General features: G+C 70.9%; 12 protein-coding genes and 2 non-coding genes across 14 annotated transcripts; 4 read left to right on the plus strand and 10 right to left on the minus strand.

The window, feature by feature from the left end:
• Positions 1–822: 822 nt before the first annotated feature.
• Positions 823–2,917, plus strand: V1510DRAFT_408667 (uncharacterized protein; the record flags this gene model as incomplete). Its single annotated transcript, XM_066932456.1, has 2 exons — positions 823–960; positions 992–2,917. The coding sequence occupies 2 exons, from the start codon at positions 823–825 to the stop codon at positions 2,915–2,917; spliced, it is 2,064 nt and encodes a 687-aa protein (XP_066786404.1).
• V1510DRAFT_424084 (dolichol phosphate-mannose biosynthesis regulatory) lies at positions 2,884–3,383 on the minus strand. Its single transcript, XM_066935039.1, has 3 exons — positions 3,287–3,383; positions 3,175–3,255; positions 2,884–3,143 (listed from the first exon to the last, which is right to left on the minus strand). The coding sequence occupies exons 1-3, from the start codon at positions 3,287–3,289 to the stop codon at positions 2,985–2,987; spliced, it is 243 nt and encodes an 80-aa protein (XP_066786405.1). The 5' UTR covers positions 3,290–3,383; the 3' UTR covers positions 2,884–2,984.
• Positions 3,384–3,538: 155 nt separating this feature from the next.
• On the minus strand, positions 3,539–4,308 carry V1510DRAFT_424085 (Longin-like domain-containing protein). The gene is made up of 2 exons (XM_066935040.1): positions 3,702–4,308; positions 3,539–3,667 (listed from the first exon to the last, which is right to left on the minus strand). Exons 1-2 carry the CDS (start codon positions 4,218–4,220, stop codon positions 3,605–3,607), a joined length of 582 nt encoding a protein of 193 aa, XP_066786406.1. The 5' UTR covers positions 4,221–4,308; the 3' UTR covers positions 3,539–3,604.
• Positions 4,309–5,039: 731 nt separating this feature from the next.
• V1510DRAFT_424087 (NAD binding domain of 6-phosphogluconate dehydrogenase-domain-containing protein) lies at positions 5,040–6,209 on the minus strand. The gene is made up of 2 exons (XM_066935041.1): positions 5,972–6,209; positions 5,040–5,939 (listed from the first exon to the last, which is right to left on the minus strand). The coding sequence occupies exons 1-2, from the start codon at positions 6,011–6,013 to the stop codon at positions 5,064–5,066; spliced, it is 918 nt and encodes a 305-aa protein (XP_066786407.1). The 5' UTR covers positions 6,014–6,209; the 3' UTR covers positions 5,040–5,063.
• Positions 6,210–7,828: 1,619 nt separating this feature from the next.
• V1510DRAFT_432422 (major facilitator superfamily domain-containing protein) lies at positions 7,829–9,877 on the plus strand. The gene is made up of 2 exons (XM_066935496.1): positions 7,829–7,898; positions 7,931–9,877. Exon 2 carries the CDS (start codon positions 7,939–7,941, stop codon positions 9,742–9,744), a length of 1,806 nt encoding a protein of 601 aa, XP_066786408.1. The 5' UTR covers positions 7,829–7,898; positions 7,931–7,938; the 3' UTR covers positions 9,745–9,877.
• A 91-nt stretch (positions 9,878–9,968) lies between these two features.
• On the minus strand, positions 9,969–11,341 carry V1510DRAFT_432423 (Alpha/Beta hydrolase protein; the record flags this gene model as incomplete). Its single annotated transcript, XM_066935497.1, has 2 exons — positions 9,969–10,312; positions 10,344–11,341. Coding segments are annotated over 2 exons (1,342 nt in total), but the record flags the coding sequence as incomplete, so codon positions are not given.
• Positions 11,342–11,792: 451 nt separating this feature from the next.
• On the minus strand, positions 11,793–11,866 carry V1510DRAFT_t273. Its single transcript has one exon. It is a non-coding gene; the product is annotated as a tRNA-Ala (tRNA).
• Positions 11,867–11,975: 109 nt separating this feature from the next.
• Positions 11,976–15,432, plus strand: V1510DRAFT_384080 (CPSF A subunit region-domain-containing protein). Its single transcript, XM_066931690.1, has one exon. It carries the CDS (start codon positions 11,981–11,983, stop codon positions 15,401–15,403), a length of 3,423 nt encoding a protein of 1,140 aa, XP_066786410.1. The 5' UTR covers positions 11,976–11,980; the 3' UTR covers positions 15,404–15,432.
• On the minus strand, positions 15,393–17,344 carry V1510DRAFT_424096 (kinase-like domain-containing protein). Its single transcript, XM_066935042.1, has one exon. The coding sequence runs from the start codon at positions 17,256–17,258 to the stop codon at positions 15,546–15,548; it is 1,713 nt and encodes a 570-aa protein (XP_066786411.1). The 5' UTR covers positions 17,259–17,344; the 3' UTR covers positions 15,393–15,545.
• A 255-nt stretch (positions 17,345–17,599) lies between these two features.
• Positions 17,600–18,760, minus strand: V1510DRAFT_424098 (uncharacterized protein). Its single transcript, XM_066935043.1, has 3 exons — positions 18,477–18,760; positions 18,189–18,445; positions 17,600–18,157 (listed from the first exon to the last, which is right to left on the minus strand). The coding sequence occupies exons 1-3, from the start codon at positions 18,616–18,618 to the stop codon at positions 17,621–17,623; spliced, it is 936 nt and encodes a 311-aa protein (XP_066786412.1). The 5' UTR covers positions 18,619–18,760; the 3' UTR covers positions 17,600–17,620.
• A 384-nt stretch (positions 18,761–19,144) lies between these two features.
• Positions 19,145–19,216, minus strand: V1510DRAFT_t272. Its single transcript has one exon. It is a non-coding gene; the product is annotated as a tRNA-Arg (tRNA).
• Positions 19,217–19,751: 535 nt separating this feature from the next.
• Positions 19,752–20,073, minus strand: V1510DRAFT_405355 (ubiquitin-related modifier 1; the record flags this gene model as incomplete). Its single annotated transcript, XM_066932331.1, has 2 exons — positions 19,752–20,016; positions 20,048–20,073. The coding sequence occupies 2 exons, from the start codon at positions 20,071–20,073 to the stop codon at positions 19,752–19,754; spliced, it is 291 nt and encodes a 96-aa protein (XP_066786413.1).
• A 486-nt stretch (positions 20,074–20,559) lies between these two features.
• Positions 20,560–21,963, plus strand: V1510DRAFT_371054 (phosphatase 2C-like domain-containing protein; the record flags this gene model as incomplete). Its single annotated transcript, XM_066931466.1, has 1 exon — positions 20,560–21,963. The coding sequence occupies one exon, from the start codon at positions 20,560–20,562 to the stop codon at positions 21,961–21,963; it is 1,404 nt and encodes a 467-aa protein (XP_066786414.1).
• V1510DRAFT_424103 (camp-regulated phosphoprotein/endosulfine conserved region-domain-containing protein) lies at positions 21,709–22,623 on the minus strand. Its single transcript, XM_066935044.1, has 2 exons — positions 22,369–22,623; positions 21,709–22,204 (listed from the first exon to the last, which is right to left on the minus strand). The coding sequence occupies exons 1-2, from the start codon at positions 22,474–22,476 to the stop codon at positions 21,983–21,985; spliced, it is 330 nt and encodes a 109-aa protein (XP_066786415.1). The 5' UTR covers positions 22,477–22,623; the 3' UTR covers positions 21,709–21,982.
• Positions 22,624–23,513: the final 890 nt, after the last annotated feature.

Here is a 23,513-nt window from a genome sequence, read left to right on the forward strand (position 1 = left end):
GGGGGCGCGGGGGGTGGGGGGTGTGGGGGGCCCCCCGGGCGGCGACTCCGTCGGGGGTGCGCCCTGCGGGCGGCGGCTATATGCGGCTATATGCCTGCCGCAGGCAGAACCCTCGACGGAGTCGCCGCCGGAGGCTCGCGCATGTAGCCGCACCGGCGGAGCGCGACCGCTGGCCGCGCCGCCCGCAGGGCCTACCCTCGACGGAGTCGCCGCCGGAGGCTCGCGCATATAGCCGCATGTAGCCGCACTGGCGGACACGACCGCTACCCGCGCCGCCCGCAGGGCCTACCCTCGACGGAGTCGCCGCCGGAGGCTCGCAGCATATAGCCGCATATAGCCGCATATAGCCGCACCGCGGAGCGCGCCCGCTGCCGCGCTGCCCGCAGGGCCTACCCTCGACGGAGTCGCCGCCGGAGGCGCGCCTCGTTTAGCCGCATATACCGCATGCAGCCGCCACCAGAGGCTCGTTGCATATTGCCGCTGACCACGGCGGCTACATGCTTTGGGCCCGGCAGTCCGATGCGTGCGCTAAGGCTCGCTAGAGCCTATTGACGGAATCGCGGCGGACCAGCGTGCGTTGGGAGGTACAAGTGCCAGCGCACACGACCCTTGGGGTGCAAGCGCAACGCGGCTGCGCACCTGTGCAGCGGCCGCAACCACAACAACACTGCAGCGGCGGCTCGCAAGTCCAAACGACACGAACGACCGACGACGGACGCGTGCGACGGCTGCTGGCGTCTACACGATCGGAACCGGGCCGGACGACGGACCCCCAGCCTCAGACTCGCCGGCAGCCCGTGTGCTAGCCACAGTCCTGCACAAATGGCGTCTGCGCTCGACGGCCACTCGGCCGTGCTCAACTCGCTGCTGCAGCGACGGCTCGGCGGGGCGCCTGCGCCCATGCCTGCGGCCCGGCCGGCGGCGGCAGACGAGCCGGCGCAGGGCGGAAAGCTCAACCACGTAAGTGTGTGGCCGGGTGCGCTGACGGCAGATGACCAAGGGTCGCGCGCGTGGACCCAAGCGCCGATTGCCCGCGGCCATGGCCGAGGCGGTCGACAAGACCGACGACCGGACGGCGCCGGCCGTCGACGCGGCCGAGGCCAAGCCCGGGACCGAGCCCCTGGGCGTTCGAACGCCGCCAAAGACGGTGCAGAAACCGGCCAGCCTCGGTCCGGCTAAAGCCAAGCCGCCGACGGCGCTCAAGCCCGCCACGCCACCCAAGACCCGGCCGCCGGTCGCGCGCGCAGAGACGTATCCGGCGCCGGCGCGGTCGACGGGCTCGTCGCTGATCAGCGAGCGCATGGCCATGTTTTCGGGCGCGGCCAAGCCCGCGCCGCGACCAGCGCCCAAGACCATGCCCAAGTCGCTGGCCGGGCGGTGGGAGACCAGCCGGCTCGACGAGCCGGCCAGGTCTACTGAGTTCAAGTCGCTCGAGACCAAGCCGAGACTGGACAAGCCAAGAATCGAGGTCGCTGCGAAGCCGATCGACAAGCCAAAAACAGACCTGCCGGCGGCCAAGCCGAAGGTGGAATTGCCGGCGGCCAAACCCAAGCTCGCCCTGCCGGTGGCGAAGGCTAAGATCGACCTGCCCGCAGCCAAACCCAAGGTCGAGCTGCCGGTGGCCAAGCCCAAGAGCGACCCGCCGGCGGTCAGGCCCAAGACTGAGACCGTCAACTTCGCCCAGACGCTGGCCGACGTCAAGCCGAAGCCGCTGCCAAAGGCCCTGGCTGCCCGGTGGCAGCACGACCGGCCAGACCCGCAGACCAAGGCAAAGACGCTGCCGACGTCGGTGGCAGCTGCGGCGGCCAGATGGGCCAAGGAGGGGCCAATTGAGCCGTTCAAGCCACTAGGCAAGCCCCGTGAGGCGCGGCCCGAGCCAGAGCGCTGGGTTGAGCCGCGCGAGGCTCGTGCGACGTTCAGTGAGCCGCACGAGCCGCCAAAGCTCGCGAAAGTCGCGCCGCAGCCTGCGCCGCAGCCCGCGCCGCAGCCCGAGCCGCTCGCCAAACCGCTCGCCAAGCCTGTCTCCGCCACGCCGCTCCCCGCGCCCGACAAGCCCCACAAGATCGCGCTCAAGTGGCAGCCGACCGCGCCCGAGCCCAAGCTCGTCGCGGCCAAGACCCTGCCCGAGCCGGTCGCGGTCAAGTCGTCGTTCAAGTGGGAGCCCAAATCTACGCATGCGCCACAGCCGTCATCGCCGCCAAAGACTCTCCCGAAGATCGCGCTCAAGTGGCAGGCCGGCGCGCCCGGGGCCGCGGCCACACCCGTCCGGTCGCCGTCGCCCGCCAAGGCCGAGCCCGCGCCGGAACCCGCGCCGCTGCCCGAGCCCGTCGCGGCCGAGGCCGAGCCTCTTCCCCGCACAGCCACAACGCCCATCAAGCTCTCGCTCAAGTTCGACGCGGCCCCGCCCTCCGCGCGCTGGCAGCAGGCCGTCGCGGTCGACATGCGACCCGTCCAGGCCGTCGTCGTCGACGTGCCGCCGCGGTCGCCGCAGCGCGAGCGCTCCGGGTCCACCACCACCACGCTCACATCGCCTGCACCGCCACCCAAGACCATCTCGCTCTCGTGGCGCGCGCAGGCGCCCGGCACCACTGCCACGGCCGCCAGCCCCGCCACCACGCCCGACGAGCGGCCTGCCACCCGCACGTGGCCCTACGTCGGCGGCGCCAAGCCGCGGCCCATGTCGGTCATCGCGCCCGCCAAAGAGAGCGTCTTCTTCTCGGCCAGCTTCAAGGACGACATGTCGGTCCGGCCGCCGGTGCCCAAAAAGACCGTCGCCTGGCCGCCGGCCGAGCGCCGGCCGCCCATGTTCCGGCGGTACGTGCCCGAGGACGATTCGGTCGCGATCAAGATCGTCGTCCGCGACGCGCCCGGCCGCGACGCGCCCGCCGTCAACCTGCACACGAAACCGCGGCCGTAATTAGATCGAATAGAACCAATCAATTCTGCTAATCTGAGCGCGGCCGCCCGCCGCGCCCGTTTAATTGCTATTTGGCCTTGCGCTTCGAGTTCGACCGCGCCATGACCACGCCCACAAAGCTGCCGATGACCGTGACCCCGATCAGCACAAGCATCACCGGGATGCGCACCGCCCACTCCCGCGGCGGGAACGCCGCCTGGATGGGGTGCGTCTCGTCGATAAAGGGCTGCTGTCAGCTTGCACGCGCGCGTACGTACCAGGATGATGGTCCACACCGTGTAGTACCCGAAGATGAAGCACGCCAGCAGGAACATCGTGGCACCGGCGATCTTGTTGAGCTGGGGTCAGCGCGCCCGACGCGACACTCACCATCTTGACGTCGGTTGTCGTTGTCGCGGTTGCCGCCTCGAAACGAGGGTGCGGCGGTTGGTTTCGGCAGGACGCGCGGCCGCGCGGGAGCTACGCCATAAACGCCACGCCACTCTACATATATGCCGAGCCGCACGGCGCTCTACAGGCCGTCGCCGCCGCGGCTGCCCCGCGGCGGCCGGCGGCCGCCAGCCGGTCGCGGCCGCCGGGTCAGACAGCGCTCTCGCCGCTGCCGCGGGCTCTCGCCCGATCTTGGTCGGAATCGCTCGATTATATACACACGTCGGTCCGCTGCGGGACGCCGGCGTCCGCAGCCAGCTAGAAGCCCTGGCGCAGGCGCTCGGCCAGCTTGCCCTTGGCCAGCTGGTACGCATTCATCAACTGCTCTGTCAGCTCGCACTGGTGCGCCACTTACGCCCTGCTCGGACAGGTCCAGGTTCTGCACCGACGACTCGTACGCCGGCAGCTGCGACACGCGCGCCGCGATGGCCTCGGGGTCGGTCTCCAGAATGATGCCGTCGTCGACGGTCTCGTCCACGGCAAGCGCCACCAGGTCGTAGCTGTCGACAATCGTGCGCTTGTCCACAGAGTCCTCCAGCAGCAGCTTGAGCGCCTCGCGCAGCGCCAGCACAACTCCGTACAGCATCGACTCGTTCTCGTTCAGGCCGCCGACAATGTAGATCACCACGTCGGCCACCTTCTTGTAGACAACGACCCGGTTGTCGAACAGGATGATGTCCGTGTCGAACTTGTGCGTCTTCGCAAAGAGACCCTTTTCGAACGTGCGCTGCTCCTTGCGGCCCGGGTACGGATTGGCGAACTGGTGCTGCGGGTACTCGTGCGGCGGCGAGTAGTACCGCGCGAGCAGCCGCCGGCCGTCGCTGTCGAGGATCACGACGGCGTTGATCGTGTAGAGGCTGATGTTTGGCTGCATCTTGCGGTGCTGGTCGGAGTGGGTGCCTGTGCAGTTTTGGTGATGCTGCCGTGCGGCTTACCGCGCCACACCGCCTCCTGCGCCAGCTGCACCGCCACGTTCCTGACGGCGCGCCGGCGGCGATCTGCACGCTGCCGGCGACGGCGCGGGGCCCGGACTCTGCCTACGGCTGACGACACGCGCATCTATCGGGTTTCTACGGTCGGCGGCGACGGTCTGGCTCAGCCCTGGGTTCAGGCCAGTTGGCGATGTGCATGCTAGTGTGCAGTTGTGCGTCCACTAATTAGTGGACGCGGCACAGCCATTGCCGCCCGGCCTGCTCTCTCAGGGGCCATTGGTCGTCAATTCGCCGGCGGTCGTGACCGAGAGACCGACGGGTCCGTGTGTGCACGAATTGAGGCGGTACCGGCTTTGTGGACGGTGTGACCCGGTCGCGTACGGGTTGTGAGCAGGTCCGGGCGAATCGGACCTGATCACAACCCGATCACAGCCTGCATGTCCGGACGCGTGTCCAGACCTGCCAGCCGACCCGCGCTGGTCGTACCCGTCAGCCGGAGCCGGACCCAGTCCTGTGGGCGGGCCAACGTTTAGCCGACCATACCCGTCCCCAGACCCGGTCCGACCGCGCTCGATCACAACGGCTGTGACCTGGTCCGACCCGCATTGCAGATCGCACACACCTAGCCTCCGGCGGCGACTACGTCGAGAGTGACTCCTGCCAGCGACGGCCGGTGCGCGCAATTAGCTGCCGCCCGCAAAGCCGACCCTCGACGGAGCCGCTGCCGGACCTTCGGTGCACAGCGGCCGCGATCTACGCGGTAAGATTGAATAAGAGTCCATTGTCTATTTGCTCGAAAACGGCAGGCCGGAGGTCGTACGCACGGCACCGTAGATGGACGCAATGTCACCCTTTTCGCCAAGCTCCTTGTTGACCATGTCGAGGTGCGTGTTGCACACGTCGATAATGGGCAAGGTGGGCATGCCGGAGGACCGCGCCAACGACAGGGCGTGGTTCGCGTCCTTCTGGGCCAGGGACGAGCTGAACAGCGGCTCGTCGCGGATGTAGTCGTTGGCCATCATGCGGTTGCAGTACGGCAGGTACGGCGACTGACCAAACAAGGCCTCGATGAACTTCTTGAAGTTGTCGGTGCCGAGGCCAGACTTCTCCGCAAGCGTGAGACCCTCGGAGAGCGACTCGACCATGCCCAGGATGACAGTGTTGCCGGCGATCTTGAGCGTCAGCGCCTTGCCGACATCCTCGTCGTCCGACAGGTCGATCACGAGACGGCCCATGACGCCGGTCATGTACGGGGCCGAGGCGGCAATGCCGGCCTTGGAGCCCGCGACGACAAAGACAAGCAGGCCGGCGACGGCCATGGCCGGGGCACCAAAGACAGGCGCGGCGACAAAGTCAGCACCGGCAGCGAGAACGCGCTTCTGCAGGGCGCGGGTCGTGTCCGGGTGGATGGTGCTGGACTCGACGAAGAGCTTGCCGGCGACGCCGCCAGGCACGGCCAGGAACTGGTCGAAAAGGCCGTTGACAGCAGCGTCGTTGGACACGCACGAGAACAGAATGTCGGACTTGGCGACGGTGTCGGCCAGGCCGGCGGACGCAACGGCGCCCTTGGCGACGACAGCGGCGGTCTTGTCCATGGACCGGTTCCAGACAATCAGCGGGGCATCGAGCTTGGCTTTGGCGGCGATGTTGCACGCCATGCCCTGACGTCAGCGCCGCGCGCACTCGGACTTACCATGCCCATGTTGCCGAGACCAAAGTACGCGATTTGAACCATTGTGATGTATGCCGTAGCTGGGGCGTGCGAGCCGTTTATATAGCGCCACGAGGTCCGTTAAGTCGAGGTCCATTTTGGGAACAACCGGTCTTTGTCCGCGCGCCTTGTCCGCACCGCACGCTGCGGCTGGTGCGCGGCTAGTGCGCGGCTGGTGCGCGGCTGGTGCGCGGCTGGTGCGCGGCTGGTGCGCGGCTGGTTGCCGGCCGGCACAGCAGCTGCGGCGGCGCGGCCGCCGGCCCACCGTGACGGCATGCTGAGTCAGCAGCCGCACAGCGTGCGGCGCGCACTGCCACCGCGCCCGCACCGCCACCTGCACCACACCGGCGCGCGTCGCGCTAGCGTCTGCAGACGCGGCCAGCCGCAGGACGTGCGGCGCGGTGGGCCACACCCGCTCGCGCGCGTACGCGGCGAGTCGCCGCCGACTCGCGCGGCTCGGGAGCCCCGCCGACGCGGCAGGCCCCTGAGTCTCACGTGACCGGTGCGCTGGCGCCGCACGCGCGTGCGGCGGCCACGTCACGGCGCGCGCGCGCGGCTGCGCATGTCTCGCGCGACGCGCGCGAGTCACGGGCACGGTCGGCACCGGCTGGCTGTCGGCTCTGCGTCGGGTCTGCCGAGCGGATCTGCCGGTGGCGGCGGTCACCAGGCTGTTCGACCTGCATGTCTAGCGGCGGCGGCGTGTTCTAGCTGCGGGCTCGTGTTCTAGCTGCGGCTGGCGCGAACCCGTGCGTGGGCTACGCGGTGGCGGACAGGAGGCTGGGCGTCAGCTGCCTGGTCTCAGGGGATCCCCGCGCGGCGAGACGGGCGGTGGCGACCGCGCCGGGACCGAGACAGCCGCCACCGTCGGGTCGGCAGCGGTCTGGCAGCGGCAAGGCAGCGGCCCCGCCGCTGGATCGCGCTTCGGAGACGCCCGAACCGGCCCGGCGGCGCCTGGGCAGCGTCCGCGGGCGCCGCGCCCATCGCCCGCGCGAGCCGCACGCACGAGCTCGCACGCAGCCGCCACCGCTGCGCCCGCGCGTCCTGCGTGGCGCGCCGTTGCGTGCGGCGAGGCCGGCGGCTCGGGGCGGCCTGTGCGGCGGGAATGACGCGAGGCGCATAAACGTGCATAACCGTGCGTTAACGTGCATTAGCGCGTCTCGGCCGCGTCGCGGCCGCCCCGCCGCGCCTGCTGCGGCCACCGCCGCGTGTCCCAGACTCGCCGTCGCTGCCGCCGTCTGCCCGGGCGCTCGCCGTGGGATGCCGACGGCCGCCGCCGGCGCGGCCGTCGGCAGGGGTCGCCCTGAGGCGGTTGTGCGTCAGCGCGCGCCGCACAGTCGCGTGCTCGCGCGTCGGCCGCTCGCGTGCTCGGCGTCTCGGCCAACGGCGCAATAGACGGAAGGGCCGCTTATCTGGGCGGTCCGGGTAAGTGGGTATCCCCGTGCACTAGTCCCAATCGGGAATAACCGGGGCCCGAGTGCGGTCGGCCGCGGCAGCGGCTCCAGTGGCCGCGGCGGCGGTAGGCCCCAGCGGCCCCAGCGGCCCCAGCGGTCCAGCGGCCCCGGCAGGGCCGGCGCGGGCGCCGGCTGGGTGGGCAGCACGGCCGCCGTGCGGGCGCGCGGCGACCAGCGCGCCGGCTGGGCCGCCAGCCGACCGCAGGGGCCGGGCGTAGCCGAGGCCAGGCGGTACCCGACCCGCAGTCCAGCCGGGCGCGCGCGGAGCCGGGAGCCAGCGGCCCCGGTGTAGGCGGCGGCGGGGCCGCGGGCGTGCAGGCCGGGGCGCAGGCTGCGGCGGCGCGGGCGCTGGGGCGCCGATAGAGTGCGCTATATAAACCTAGGGTTTCGTTGTTCGGTCAAGTGGACCTCGACGCACATCGTTCTGGCTGCTGGCGGACCACGGACCACCACACACAGTACGGCGCACGGCTGGGCTTGCTGACCACAGAACGGACAATGGCTTCCACAGACGCGACAGAGCGTGCGCGCGCGGCGCTTGACCCCAGCGCGATGCTCGAGCCCGCGTCGGACACGGACAACGACTCGCTCGCGATCGAGCTCGAGACCGACGTCGAGTCGGACGACGAGAACGACTACCGCCGCAAGGACGCCGACGAGGGCGCGCCGCTGATCAGCGACAGCGAGTGGGCGAAGGCCAAGATGCCCGCGGACTACATCAGCCCGCACTCGCCCAACTGGCGGCCGACGCTGCGGCTGCGGCTCATCCAGCTCGTGACGTGCACGAACGTGTTCCTCATGGGCTGGGACTCGTCGTGCACGGCCTCGACGTACGCGCTGATCGGGTCCGAGTTCAAGGCGGCGAACAACGTAGGCTGGATTTCGACGTCGTACCTGATCACGGCCACCGCGTTCCAGCCGCTGTACGGCCGCTTCTCGGACATTGTGGGCCGCCGGATGTGCTTCATGTTCGCCATCTCGGTGTTCTTCCTGGGCACGCTGGGCTGCTCCATGGCGACGTCGCTGATGACGCTCAACATTGCCCGCGCGGTGACCGGCGTGGGCGGCGGCGGCCTGACCACGCTGGGCACGATTATTCTGTCCGACATGGTCCCGTTCCGCCTCCGCGGCATCTACCAGTCGGCCATCAACTTCTGCTGGGGCTTCGGGTCGATCGTGGGCGCGTCCACGGCGGGCCTGATTGCCGACGCCTTTGGCTGGCGGTACGTGTTCCTGTTCCAGGTGCCCATCTTCGGCATCTCGATCATCGTCGGCTACCACTACATCGTCGACCCGCCGTCGCCCGCGAACGCGCCGCAGCGCAGCGTGCGCAACATCGACTTTGGCGGCTCGGTCACGCTCGTGCTCGGCCTGGCCGCGCTGCTGGCCGCGCTCAACATGGGCGGCAACGAGTACGCGTGGACGGACTCCAAGGTCGTCTTCTTCGGCATGTCCGCGGCCGTCCTGCTGGGCTCGTTTGTGTTCATCGAGGGCTACGTCGCGCGCGTGCCGGTGCTGCCGCTGCGCATCCTGCGCGGCCGCCTGCCGGTCTCGGGCCTGCTGACCACGTTTTTCTCGGGCCTGGCCAACAACTGCCAGCTGTTCATGCTGCCGCTGTACTTCCAGGCCGTGAACCTGGACTCGGCGTCGGTCGCCGGCGCCCGCCTGATCGTGCCGTCGCTCGTCGGTATCATCGGCTCGATCTGCGCCGGCATTATCATGTCGCGATGGGGCCACCTGTCCAAGCTCATGAAGGTCGGCTCGCTCGTCATGTCCGTCGGTGGCTACATGGTCGCCACGTTCGGCCAGAACACGCCCAACTGGCACTACGTGACCTTCCTCATGCCGACCCAGTTCGGCAACTCGCTGCTCATGCCGGCCGTGCTGTTTTCGATGCTGGCGCACTTCACGCGCGCGGACCACGCCGTGGCCACCGGCGCGTGCTACCTTATCCGGTCGATCGGCCTCGTGCTCGGCGTGGCCGTCACCAACACCATTGCCCAGAACTCGCTGTCGAGCGTGCTGCCGCGGCTGCTGGCCGACCAGCCCAACAGCGAGGAGCTCATCGACTTGGCCATCCACTCCATCACGGCCATCAAGACCCTGGACCCGGTCGTGCGTGAGCTGGTCGTGGAGGCCTACGTCATTGCCATCCGCCGCTGCTTCCTGGCGTCGGCCTTGGCGGCCTCGATCTCGTTCTTGACCTCGCTGTTCTCCCAGGGCGGCTCGCTGCGCCGCAAGGAGGACGACGACGAGGCCGCCACGGGCGTGCCGAAGCCGTCGACGGATGAGGACCTGATCTAGGCCCTGCATGCGCGAATGCGCGCCAAAATGCCTTTTGCATAGTTTTGTATCTACATGGGGGGCCTGGCCGAGGCCGGGCGAGTCCGCCGGGGCGGACGGGGGGAGAGCAATAAAGAAGACCCGCAAAACGAGCGCTGAGCCGCAGGGGATGCGGCGCGCCGCGCGCCCGCACTGCCACACGCCGCCACGGCCGCACCGCCACGCTGCGCCGCGCGCCGCGCGGCTCACGCCGCGCCCTGCAGCTGCGCGCGCCACCGCAGTCCGTACGCGAGCATGTGCGCCCGCAGGCTGTCCACGGACGTCGCCGCCGCCGCCGCCGCCGCGTCCGCGCCCGCCACGCCCGGCCGCTCGGCGCCGTCCAGCGCGACCGTCGCCGCCGGCGCCGCAAACGACGCCTTCTCGCCGGCCGCACGAGCCACCGCCGCGCGCACAAACGCGGCAATCTCCGCAAAGCTGCGGGCCACGGACGGCAGCGACGGCCCCAGCACGTGAAAAACGTGCGGCAGCCGCTCGTGGTGGCGTAGCACCGTCGGCGACCCACCCGCGCGGTACCGCTCGGCCGTCAGGACTGCTGTCAGCGGCGCCGGCCGTCTCCGTACCTATCGCGTCCTTGAACCGCTCGTCGCCCGTGGCCACGTACAGCGGGCACGCGCCCGCCCACGACCGTAGCAGCACCGGCGACACCAGCGGGTGCAGCATGGCCTCGTCCGGGCAGTAGAACCACGTGCGGTCGGGCTTGGGCCACGCACTGCTCGGCTCCACGGGCGGGTAGAAGTCTGCCGGCGGCAGGTAGTCGAATCGGTCGGCCTCAGCGCTGGCCTCGGACGGCTGCGCGCGCACCAGGTCGCACCACGGCGACAGCGCGACGACGCCGGCGGGCATGGGCACGCCGGGCGCGTTGAGTGCGACGCCGACGGCCGCCAGGACGAGGTTGCCGCCGGCCGAGTCGCCCGCGAGGATGACCTGGCTGGCCGGCACCGAGCGCAGCACCCATTCGTACGCCACGAGCACGTCGACCAGCGCGGCGGGAAACGCCGACTGCGGCGCAAGCCGGTAGTCCACCGAGAGCACGCGCGCGCCGGTTGCCTCGGCCAGCCGGACGGTCAGAGGCCGGTAGCCGGCTCGCGAGCCCGTGTAGTGGCCGCCGCCGTGGACGTACACGATGACGACGTCCGTGGGCTGCACGGTCGGGCCCTTGCCGGCGGGCACGATCCACTCGGCCTCGACCGACGTCGCAGCGGCGTGCACGGTCGGCATGGGCGGGTCGGGCTCGGTCAGGGCGGTGACGGCCGCGTCGACGGCGCCCTCGACCACGCGCGCGCGCGCGGCCGTTGGCGCCGGCACCCGCAGCGGCGGCGACACCGTCACGCCGGGCGCGCGGGCCACCTGCGGCAGCCGGCCGGCCGCCTGAATCTGCTCGATCGTGAAGCCGGGAATGGCCATCAAGGCCCGGATCGCAGCCACCGTGACGTGGACGCGCACGGACCAGCCCAGGTGCCGGTTTCGTCGGAGGGCCAGGTGCATGACGGCCTCCCAGAGCAGCTTAGGCACCAGCTGGAGCAGCCGGAGCACTTGCCGGACCGTCAGCCGAGCCATTTCGTGGATGGCGACGGTGGGCGCGGACGGGGGTTATATATTACCCGGCGCACGCGCCCGAGCCGCACCGCGTGCGGCGCCAGCGCCGTGCGTCGCGCCCATGCCCGCGTACGCGTTAGCGCGTGCGCTGCGGGTACGCCTGCCGGCCTGAGCGGCGCCCGCTGGCGATTGGCTGTGCTGGGCCGGGGGCCGTGCCGCGGCGGCGGCGCAGGCGCTGGGCGACACCGCGAAGCTCCCGGGGACGTCCTGCCGGCGGCCAGCTAAAATTCTCCGGATCTCGGCATTACCGGACCATGCGGCGCCGCAGCGCGGCGCTCGTGTAACGTACCGGTCTGCTGGTACCGTGACCCCCACCCCTGTCCGTACGCAATCGCCCTGGACAGGAGCGGCGCGTATCCAGGGCGGGCGCCTGCCGCCAGGGCACCGGCGGCTGCTCCGGCGCGCAGCAAAAATGGACGAGTCCGGAATCGAACCGGAGACCTTTCCCATGCGAAGGGAACGCGATAACCAACTACACTACACGCCCGCATAACGCTAAAACGCGGGATGGCGCCCATAGGCGCATCGCGCCGCACGCGGTGCGGCTGACACGTGACAAGTAGCACCTCTGCGCCGCGCTCCACCCCCAGCAAGCAACAAGATGTCGTATACGGTCTCGGTGAACGCGGCGTCGTCGGTACGGCACGCCGTCTGCGCCGACTTCCTCGTGCCGGACGAGCTCGCCGTCGTGCTGGCACGGCCCGCCGCCGTCGACGTCTACGCGATCGAGGCCGGCGGGCTGAGCCTGCGGCACACGGTGCCCGTCCACGGACGGATCACGGCCCTGCAGGCGTTCAAGCCGGCCGGCGCACGCACCGCCTGGCTCTTTGTGTTTGTCGACGACTGCACAGCCTTCACGGCCGTCTTCCGCGGCGGCCGCCTGGAAACCCAGCAGGTGGTGACCGATATCGACGACCGGATCGCCCACGACACGGACTCGGACCACATTGGCGCGGTCGAGCCCTTTGGCCGCGGCGTTCTGCTCTACTTCCGCCAGGGCTCGCTGACGTACCTGCCGCTGGAGAAGCCGCGGCGGGCGCGCGCGCGCGACCGCACCGCGGGAGCCGTCGCCGCCGCCGCCGGCGACGGCACGCTCTATGCGCCGGTCCAGCTCTCGCTCGACGTCCTCATCGTGGTCTCGCTCGTGTTCCTGCACACGCCCGCGACGCCGACCGTGGCCGTGCTCTTCCGCGACAGCGCCGGCGCCGGCCATGTGCGCGTCTACGAGATCAACACGGCCGAAGGCGTGCTGGACGAGGTGGCCGGTGCCGGGCTCCGCAACGTCGACCGCGGCGCCACCATGCTCATGCCGGTGCCGCACCCCCTCGGCGGCTTCTTCCTGCTGGGCGAGCAGCTGCTGACGTACGTGGCGGCGCCGCGGGGCCTGTCGCCGCGGCCGCGGCCGGTCAAGCAGCCGCTGGACGGCCCGCGGGCGTTCTGCGCCTGGGCGGCCATCGACGACGACGGCACCCGCTTTCTGCTCGGCGACGACGGCGGCCGCCTGCACATGCTGCTGCTGGACGCGGCCGACCCGGCGGCGGTGTCGTGGGACCTGCGGCCGGTCGGCGAGACGGCTATTCCGACGACGCTGACCTACCTCGACGCCGGCTTCTTCTTCGTGACCTCGCACTTTTCGCCCTCGACGCTGTTCCAGCTCGCTGCCACCGAGCCGTACGTGCGGCCGGTGCAGGTGATGCCGAACCTGGCGCCGATCACGGACTTCCAGCTCGTGGAGACCGACGCCGCGGTCGATGTCGTCGCCTGCTCGGGCGGCTTCAAGTCCGGCGCGCTCCGCATCGTCCGCACCGGCGTCGGCGTCGACGCGCTGGCCGAGCTGGCCGGCCTGCCCGGCGTCTGCGGCCTCTGGGCGGTCCGCGACGTTGTCGTGGCCTCGTTCGTGCAGCACACACGCGTGTTCCGGGTCGATCCCGACGCCGGCGCCGTCGACGAGCTCGCCGAATGGGCCGGCCTCGATCTCGGCCAGCCAACCGTCGCGCTGCTGCCGGCGGCCGCCGCGGACGACGCCGCCGGCGCGGCCGCCGCCGCCCGCGCTGTCCACGTCGGCCCGGCCGGCGCGGTCGTGATCGACCTCGAGACGCTGGCGCCGGTGGCCTCGTGGACCGGCGAGGCCGTCGCGGCCGCCGCCGCCACGCCGTCGGCCATCCTCGTCGCCTCGGCGCTCAACACGCTCACGCGGCTCGACTGGGCCCTGGCCGAGCAGGCCTCCATCGTGCTCGACAACGAAATCTCCGCCCTGGCGGCGTCGGCCGACGTCGTCGCCGTCGGCCAGTGGATTTCGGCCTCGATCTCGCTGTTCTCGCTCGCCGGAGCCGGCCTGGCCGCCGCCGGCACCGCCGCCGGCCTCGCCGGCACCGTCCCGCGGTCGTTGGCCCTGGCTACGCTCGACACAGTGGACCAGCCGGTGCTGCTGGCCGGCATGGCCGACGGCACGCTGCACACGTTCGCTCTCGGCGCCGGCGGCGAGCCGCTGGCGCCCAAGTCGACCGTCATCGGCACCCAGCCGGTCACGCTCTACCACGTCCCCGGCAAGGCCGTCTTGGCGACGTCGTCGCGGGCCACAATCGTCTACGGCGCCGCCGGCAAGCTCACGTACTCGTCCGTGAACCTGCAGCCGCCGGCGGCGCTCGCGCGCATGCGCGCGCCCGGCTCGGACGGCGACATGATCGTCTACGCCGTCGACGACACGCTCGCCTTTGGCGTGATCGACCAGATCATGTCGACCCACGTGCAGACGCTCGAGCTGGACGAGCTCGCGCGCCGGCTGACGGTGCTGCCGCCGCTGCCGGCGGCCGCTGCCACCGCGCCTGGCCGGCCGCGGGCCGCGCTGGTGTCGGTGGTCACGCTCAAGACCGAGCTGGACGAGGTGTCGGGCGACGAGGTGCTGCGGTGTGCCGTCAAGCTGGTCGACATGGCGCTGTTCGAGGTCGTCGACTCGTACGCGCTGCACGAGAACGAGATGGCCGAGTCGATCGTGTCGGGCACGTTCGGCCCGGCCGGCGCCGAGGCCGACCCGGACGCGCCCGTCTACGTCGTCGTCGGCACGGGCTCGTTCACGCGCGACCAGGAGGAGTGCACCAAGGGCCGGCTGCTGGTGTTCGAGGTCACGGCCGAGCACCGGCTGTCGCTGGTGCTGTCGACCGACATCCACGGCGCCGCGTACGCGCTGGCGGTCTGCGGCACGTTCCTGGTCAACACCGTCAACTCGGTCGTCCGGCTGTCGTCGCTGGCCGCGTCGGCCGCGACCGGCGAGCTGTCGCTGACGCACCACTGCGGCTTCCGCGCGCCGAGCGTGGCGCTGTCGCTGTCGACGCACGGCTCGTCGGTGCTGGTGGGCGACCTGATGAAGGCGGCGGTGCTGCTGCGCGTGGCGCGCGCGACCGACGGCTCGGGCGACTACCGGTTCGAGGAGGTCGCGCGGTACTACGAGCCGATGTGGACGACGGACGTGGAGCTGCTGGACGCGGAGCACGCGGTCGTGGCCGAGGCCGAGGGCAACCTGGTGGTGTTTGCGCGGCCGGCGGCGGACGCCGCGCCGGCGACGGACCTGGTCGTGGACGCGGACCCGGCGCTCGAGGTCGTGTCGTCGTACCGCGTCGGCGAGATGGTCAACCGCGTGCGCCGCGTGACGGCGGCGGCGGCGCCGGGCGCCCCCACGGTCGTGCGCCCGCGCGCGTACTACGCGACCGTCGACGGCGGCATCTACATGACCGGCGACATCGCGCCCGAGTACGTGAACGTGCTGCTGAACCTGCAGTACAACATGGCCAAGGTCGTGCGCGCGGTGGGCTCGCTGGACCTGCTGGCGTACCGCGGCTTCTGCAACCAGCGGCGCAAGTTTCCGGAGCCGGTGCGGTTCGTGGACGGCGACTACGTCGAGACCTTTCTCGAGCTGGCCGAGGCCGACAAGGCGGCCGTGGTGGCGGGGGCGAGCGGCGGCGTGCCGCTGGAGACGACGGTGGAAGAACTTACCGCGCTGGTCGAGGACCTGAAGCGGCTGCATTGAGCTTTTGAATATATGTACATGAGACGCGAGCCGCAGGGCGTGCGGCGTGAGCCGCAGGGTGTGCGGCGGGCGGCAGGGCGCGCCGCAGGGCGTGCGGCGCGGGTGCGCCGCACCGCGTGCGGCTAGGTCACGTGGCGGCCGCTCACTCCGGCCGCGTCCAGTTGCCCTCCGCGTCCTGCACAATCTGGCCCGACGCCACGGCCTCGTCAAACAGGTCCTGCGGCATCCAGCCCTTGGACGAGAAGAACGGCAGGCCCTCGATGGTCTTGTTCCACGCGGCCATGTCCGCCGCGTGCTTCTCGAGCTCGGCCTCCGAGTACGAGATCGGGCACGGCGTCTCCGGCGCCAGCTGCTCCCACACGTCCGTCGCCTGCACCAGCGCGTCCTTCAGGTCGACGATCTCGCCGGGGTGGTACGAGAAGTCGGTCGCCATCGCCATCCGGTACGGCTCCTTGAACGACTTGGCGTTCGGCGAGAACGCGTTGATCAGGTGCGGGAACGCCTGCGAGAACAGGAACTCGAACGAGTACTGGTTCGTCGTCGCCGCGATCATGTAGTCGACCTGCTGCTTCTGCTGCGGCGGCAGCTGGTCGTACTGCTCGACCTCCTCGCGCTTGAAGATCTTGTAGCCGCCGTAGCGCAGGTGCGCGGGCGCGGTGTGCACGAAGAACGGCTTGATGGACGCGCCCTCCCAGTCGAGCAGGTACGCGTCCTTGTAGAACGGCAGGTCGGCGCCGGCCTCGTCCGTCGTCCGCAGGAAGATGTTGAGCGGGTGCACGTCGGGGTGGCACAGCCGCGGCGACAGCAGGTCTGCCGACGCCTCGGACGGCACCAGCTGCGGCGCCAGCTTGGCGTACTGCTCGTACGCCTCGTTCCAGAGCGAGAAGTACTCGCCCATCTGCTTCATGGCGGCCGGCGGCAGGTTCTGCAGCATGCGCTTGTTCACCGCGGCCGTGGCCACCATGTACTCCTCCGGCGTCTTCCAGGGGCCGCGGTCCGTGCCGCGGTCGGGCACGCCCGCCGCCCAGAACCGCGCCTCGGTCGACTCGCCGATGCGGTACCGGTCGACGAGCGCCGCGTCCGTCTCGTCCGCGTACGGCAGCGTGTTCTGCAGGTCCGACGCCACGTCCTCGGTGAAGTACAGGCTGCCGTACCGGCTGAACCGCGTCGCCAGGATCTTCTCCAGCAGCTCGACCGAGACCTTGATGACCTTGGCCCGGTCCGCGATGCCCGCCGACATGGGGTCCCACTTGCGCATCAGCGGCTCCAGCCCGGCCGTCGCGCCGACGCCGATGTGCTCCAGCAGCATGTACTCGCGGCCGAGCGCGTTGTCCTTGGTGGCGCTGTACCCGATCACCTGCGGCACCAGCATGCCCCACTTGCGCCGCGCAAAGTCCATCGTCGCCACCTCGCTTTGGATCCGCCGCTGGCGGGCCAGCGACGTCAGCTCCAGGGGGTACGGCAGCCGCAGGATGTAGCTCGCGCCGTCGTCGGTCTCGACCGCGTACACCCGGTGGTGCTTGCCCTCGTGCAGAGACGAGATCGTCTTGATGGTCACGTTGGCCTCCGTCGCGCCCGACTGCCGCGCCTTCTTGATGGCGTCCGTCAGGCCCGTCAGCGAGAAGTCCGTGAACCGGCGCTTCTTCTCGGCGGCGTCGTTGCGCGCCCACGATCCCCACGTGTACTGGAAGAAGCGCTGGCGGTCCTCCTCGCTCTGGCTGTTGAGATGGACCGCGTCCGGGCCGCCGGTGTCGTTGCGGACGGCGCCGGAGACGGATAGCGCGCGCACGGTCGTGCGCAGCGAGGCGCGGCCGCGGCCGGCCGCCGTTAAAGCTCTGGTCGAAGCGAATCTCATGGCTGCGGTCAGTGACTGGTGATGGCAATTGCGTCTACAGGAGACTGTGGGTGGCGCCGAACATACTCACTGTCGGTTGTTTGGAGTGATCCGTCGGGAGCCGAAAATTTTGGCGGAGAAGTGTGGTGGTTAAGCCGCAGGCCGTGCGGCGGGAGGCGCCACGGCGTGCGCCACATCGCGGCTATGCGCCACACGGCGGCTCCGGCCGTACGGCGGTCTCGCGGGCCCTGCGGCTGTGCCCGCTGTGGCTGCAGGCCCGGCCGGCCCAGGGCCCGGCCGGCCCAGGGCCCGCGCCGGGCGGCGCCGCGGAGCAGTCTACGCGCCGCACGGCGTGCGGCTCATCGGCTCTACTTTGTACATTCCTAGTCGTACCACATCTTGATCAGCTCCTCGGACACGCCCGACGTGGTCAGCACGCCGATGTCGGTGATCAGCGCCGTGATGAGGTCGTCACTCGTGAAGTCCAGCAGCGGGACCGCGTCCATGTCGTCGCCGTCGGTCGAGAACGAGAACGTCGAGTGCTCGCCCGGCAGGTCGCCCGGCGACAGCGGGAACATGCGCACAAACTTGTGGGACTCGGCCACGACGTAGAACGGCTTGTTGGCGCCCTTGGCCAGCGTCGCGACCTGGTAGGTGCCGATGCGGTTGATGACGCCGCCGCTCTCGGCGACGCCCTCGGCGCCGACAAACACCTTGTCGACTTTCTGGATGGCCCAGCCCACGGCGGCGTCGACAATGACCTGGCAGGGGATGCCGTGCGCGCGCAGGATGTTGGCGCTCGACAGGCCCTGGTTTGCCGGGCGCGACTCGGTCACCAGGACCCGGAACCGGATGTGCTTGCGGGCCGCCAGCAGCAGCAGCTCGGTCACCACGCGCGAGTACGAGTGGATCAGGATCGTCTGCGGTCAGCGCGCTCTCTCGGCCACGTACGTCGTCGTCCTGGATGAACGCCAGCCCGTTCTCGGCGATCTTGAACCGCGACGCCTTGGCGCGCTCGACAAACAGCCGGCCGTTGGACGCCAGGTGCCGCTTGCACGCCTCCCAGTCGCCGTAGTCCTGGATGTTGCGCAGCACGAACCGCTGGAAGAGGTCGCAGCCGGCCGAGAGCGAGATCGAGTTGCGCACGCTCGTCTTGAGCTCGTGCACGTTCTTGTTGAGCAGGTCCATCAGCTCCGACGCCGTCGACGCTGCCGTCAGCGCGCCCACTCGCCCACTTACGCTGCATCCTGCTCATCAGCACCACCAGCGACTCGATCGCCGCCACCGGCATTGTCATGTCGGGGTCGTCCCGCAGGAACTTGAGGTACGTGGCCGTGATGTCGAACTCCGCCGGCGCCGACTGCATTTCCACGTCCGTCATCTGCCGTCAGCCCGCCCGACGCGCGCCCGCGGCAATGCCCGATCTGCCTGATCTGCGGGCCTGCGGCCGTGGCCCCGCTCACCTTGTCTTGTTCTATGTGCTGGCCTCGGCCGTGTCTGCCGGCCACCTGATCGTTGTGCGGTCTGGAGGTGCAGATTTTCTACTCCCACTAACCCGGGTATACGCGACCCGCGCCAACGCCGGGTACCAGCACACACAGCGAGTATATGCGGGCGTGAGTGGCCGCAGGGCCGCCGACGGAGCCGCCGACGGACGCTTGCCGCCGCGACGACTGCTCCAGCAGCGGCCGAGACCGCGACGGCGGATCCCCGAGGGCGCGCCCTGCGGCACTGAGCCGCATGGAGTGCGGCTCGCTTGATCCGTGTAACCTGCGGCAGGGAGCTCTACGCTGGGCTCGCTCGCGGCTCTAACAGGTCCTACGTAGCCGGCACGCACCCACGATCAGATCGCTGTGGAGACAGCTTGCTGTTGAGTCAAAGAGCGCTGGCGCAAAAAGCAAAAAAGTAGATCCAGGCGGGACTCGAACCCGCAATCTTTGCCTCCGGAGAGCAACGCCTTACCTTTAGGCCACTAGACCAAGCTTACAATAACAACTAGAAAATAAGGTACATATGCAGCTCAGCTTACGTGCAGCTTACATCAGCTCTGTTTGTATACATCTTCACGCTACAAGGCCGCGACCAGCGCCATGGCTGAGAAGGCACCGTGTGGCAGCCCGGCCGCACAGTCCGCCGATCCTCCTGAACGCACCTGTCGCCAGCGCTGCCTGCCCAGGACGTGTAGACTCTCGCCCGGACCCTGCCAGCGACTACGCCCAGAGCCGCTGCTCTGGGCAGCAGGCACGCGCCGCGAGCCGCACAGAGTGCGGCGCAGCCTGTGTACCTGCCAATAGAGTGCCCACAGGCAGCCCCTCGGCAGAGTCGCCGCCGGCCCCGGTCCTGAGCCGGCTGCGCCACCAAGGTGCCTCCGTGCAGCCACGCCACCCGTGCGCGATTGATCTGTGCAACCTGCCCGCAGTACACTCGGCCAGCCGCTGCCCTCGCACCGCCACTGCAAGCCACCCGTCGCACCGTCGAGTGGCTGCCCCGGCCACAGCGCCTGGCCGCAGCCGCTCATCCGCCGTGCAGCGTAGACGCAAACAGGATCGTGTCAGACGGCTGCAGCACGTAGGCGTGCTCGCCCTCGAGCTCCCAGTCGGCATCGTTGATCAGCACGAGGATGCCCGGGCGCACAGAGCCGTCGGAAAGCACGAAGAGGTCGCGGCGGTCGGCTGCGACGCGGTCGGCCAAGACGCGCACCAGGTCGCCCAGGCTGGCGCCATCGGCCACGGCCACGGCCAGCGAGCGGTCGCCGCCAAAGAGGGTCTCGAGACCGCCGCTGGTGTCAGCGCGCACGGGGCGGGGCTTACGAGAATTCGACGCGGATGTCGGGCATGGTAGTGATAAAATTTGAAGCGCGACGCAACCCAGCGCACGAGAGCACGACGCCAGCAACCACCAAGCGTACGATCGAACGACCACACAGCAGACGGACCCGTGTGAGCGGCAGATCGACACTGCAGGCAGACCGCGAGCGACAGAGACAGCTGAGGCCAACGGACGCACGGAGATCCGTGGACGGGCAAGCGCAACGAGCAGCAAGCAGCCAAACAATCAACCGAACAAGAGCAGGATGCTGCGGTCTCGCGAGCAGCAGGTGCTGCGGCGGGCGGCAGGCGTCGCGCAGGGCGCCGCACAGGGCGCCAGCACGCGTGCCGGCGCGCGCACCGGCCGGCGGCGGCTGCTGGCGGCGGCAACAGCCACGGCAGCCGTGGTGACGGCCGTGGCGGTCTCCGGGCGCGCGCCCGGGCTGGACGCGGCCGGCAGCGCGGTGCGGGCGCTCAGCAGCGGCACGGCGGCGCTGGCGCGGTGGCGCACGGTGATGCTGGACGAGGGCTCGGCCGGCGCGGTGGCGCGCAAGGCGCCGGTGCGGGTGCTGGACGACGCGCAGGTGTCGGCGCGGCTGCGCGAGCACGAGGAGAGCTACCTGGTCGGCGCGGGCCCCGGCGAGGACGGCGGGGTGGTGCGGTACGACACGTCGTTCCTGGCGTCCAACAGCCCGATCGAGGACGACCACGCGGAGAAGATCGTGGACGCGCGGGACGTCGGCCCCGACGGCGGCCGCTGGTTCTTCTGGGGCGTGTACGACGGGCACGGCGGGTGGACGACGTCGGCGACGCTGCGCGAGTACCTGATCTCGTACGTGGCGCGCGAGGTGGCGGCGACGGTGCGCGCGCTGGCGCCCGGGACGGCGGCGCGCGCGCGCGACGCGGCCGTGGACGCGGCCATGGAGCGCGGCTTCGAGGCGCTCGACGACGAGATCGTGCACCGGTCGGTCGAGCGGCTGGTGGCCGGCGGCAGCAAGCCGGCAGCGGCCGAGGCGCTCGCGCCGGCGCTCTCGGGCTCGTGCGGCCTGCTGGCGTTCTACGACGCGGCCGCGCAGACGCTGCGCGTGGCCTGCACCGGCGACTCGCGCGCCGTGCTCGGCCACCGCGGCGCCAGCGGCCGCTGGACCGCCACGCCGCTGTCGGTCGACCAGACCGGCGACAACGAGGAAGAGTGCCGCCGGCTGCGCGAGGAGCACCCCGGCGAGGGCGCCACGGTCGTCCGCCACGGCCGCGTGCTCGGCTCGCTGCAGCCGACGCGCGCGTTCGGCGACGCGCGCTACAAGTGGCCGGCCGACGTGCAGCGGCGCATCGCCGACATGTTCTTTGGCCGCCGCACGCCCGCCAACCTGCTCACGCCGCCGTACGTGACCGCCAAGCCGGTCGTCATGCGCACGCGCGTCGTGCCCGAGCGCGGCGACTTTGTCGTGCTCGCGACCGACGGCGTCTTCGACGTGCTCTCGAACCAGCAGGTTGTCTCGCTCGTGGTCGAGTGGCTCAAGGCCCAGCCCGACTTTGCGCCCACGCGCGAGCGGCCGTCCGCGCTCTCGCGCCTGCTGCCCTGGACCGCCGAGGACATCGTCGACGACGACAACGGCGCGTACAACAACGTGTTTGTGGCCAAGCCCTCGGTGCGCGAGCTGGGCCAGTTCCGCGACCGCTACGTGATCGACGACGCCAACGCGGCCACGCACATCGTCCGCAACGCGCTCGGCGGCGCCGACCGCGAGCACGTGGCCATGCTTGCCAGCATCCCCGCGCCGTTCTCGCGCAACTACCGCGACGACATGACCGTCACGGTCGTGTTCTTTGGCGACCAGCCGGGCGTGCCCGCTGGCGGCGACCCCATCACGGTCAACACGGCTGCCACCCGCGGCGGCCCGCCCCGCCCGAAGCTTTAGATAGATTGACGACATACATTCATCCGCGCTGCGGCGCCTGTGCCAGCTGGCTCTCCTTGACGGGCGACGACGACTGCGCGCCGGTCGGCGACGAAGCGCCGCCGCTCGCGCCGGAGAACGATCCGTGGTGGGGGATGTTTTCGGGCACGGGATGCTGCGACCCGACGTCCGTGACTCCGGCCGAGCCTGCCTTGCCGGCCTGCGACAGCGCGTAGTCGCCCGAGTCAAAGTACTTGCGTTCCTGGCGGTCAGCACCGATCGGGTGGCGGCCGGCGGCGGCGGCCGGCGGCGGCTGGCGGCCGGCGGCCGGCCCCACGGCCAGGCCGGCCCGGGCCTGCCGCGCGCGGCACGGCCGCCGCCGCCCGCCCGCCGCCGCGCGCCGCGGCCTCTCCGCCTATCACTCACCTTCAGCTTGTTCGCCAGTAGATCCGACCGCGACGGCAGCCGGCCGTACATCTTGAGCATGCGCTGCTCGTCCGCCGACATTCCTGAGGGTGCCGCGCTCTCTGACATCTGGTGAATCTGGGGTGTGGGGTCTCCGTATCTCGGATCGGGGTGGCCGTCTGGGGGCCGGATCGGCGACGATATGCACGCACAGGTGCCGCGTGGCGCGACGGATGCGCCGCAAGCGGCGCGACGCCGCGCGGGCGTGCATCTCGTGATAGCCGGGTAACTACACACGCCCGGCAGCCCTTAACGGCACCCAGCGGCGGCCCAGACCGACCGCCGTCCTGCCCGCCACACCGCCCCGGACACGAAGCCGGCCGAGGAGACCGTCCAGACCGCGCGCGCCGCCGTCTGCGCACCGTTTTTCCGTCGAGCCGTGCCCGTGCCGCGCTGCACCAGCCTGCAGGCTCGCAGCAAGATCTCGTTTCCGTCCGAACCCACGGCCGGCGGCGACCGGGCAGACGCCGGGCCGCCGGCGCTGCCGACGGGCCCGCCGCCGGAGCCCGCCGCGCGGCTGGCCGGCCTGCGCGCGCCCGAGCCCGGCCGGCGACGGCCGCACCGGCTGTCGCTGCCGCCGGCACTCGCGTCGGCCAAAGCCCGCCAGTGGTACGTGCGGCCGGCGACGGCGTCGGCGGCCGGCGACGTGCTGGAGGTGGTCGCTGGCGCCGGCGCCGTCGACGCGGCCGCGCTGGACGCGCCGGCGCCGTCGCCGCCGGCCGAGCCGACCACGCGCAGCCGCAGCCGCAGCTTCCTGGCGAAAATGCTGCCGCGGCTGCCGCGCCGCGGCAGCGAGCCGCCGCTGCCCGACCCCGGGGTGGCCACGCCGCCGTACGCCGCGCACGAGGCCTACGGGGAGTACTTTGGGCGGCCCGCGCCGCGGACCAGCTCGCCGCCGATCCCGCCGTCGCCGGCGACGCCGGGCACGCCGGTCACGCCCGGCACGCCGCCGGGCGTGCTGGCCGCGCCCAGCGTGGCGGCCGCGGCCGCGCCGCGGCCGGCGCCGCGCGGCCCGCCGGCCATCGCCGTGCCGCTCGCCGGCGCGCTGCCGGCCGCGCCCGCCGGCACGGCCGAGGAGCAGGCCGCGCACGCGGCCGCGCAGGCCG

The sequence above is a fragment of the Dipodascopsis tothii genome (genome assembly GCF_038497935.1).
Source record: "Dipodascopsis tothii strain CBS 759.85 unplaced genomic scaffold V1510scaffold_57, whole genome shotgun sequence".
Lineage (NCBI taxonomy): Eukaryota > Fungi > Ascomycota > Lipomycetes > Lipomycetales > Lipomycetaceae > Neoaidaea > Neoaidaea tothii.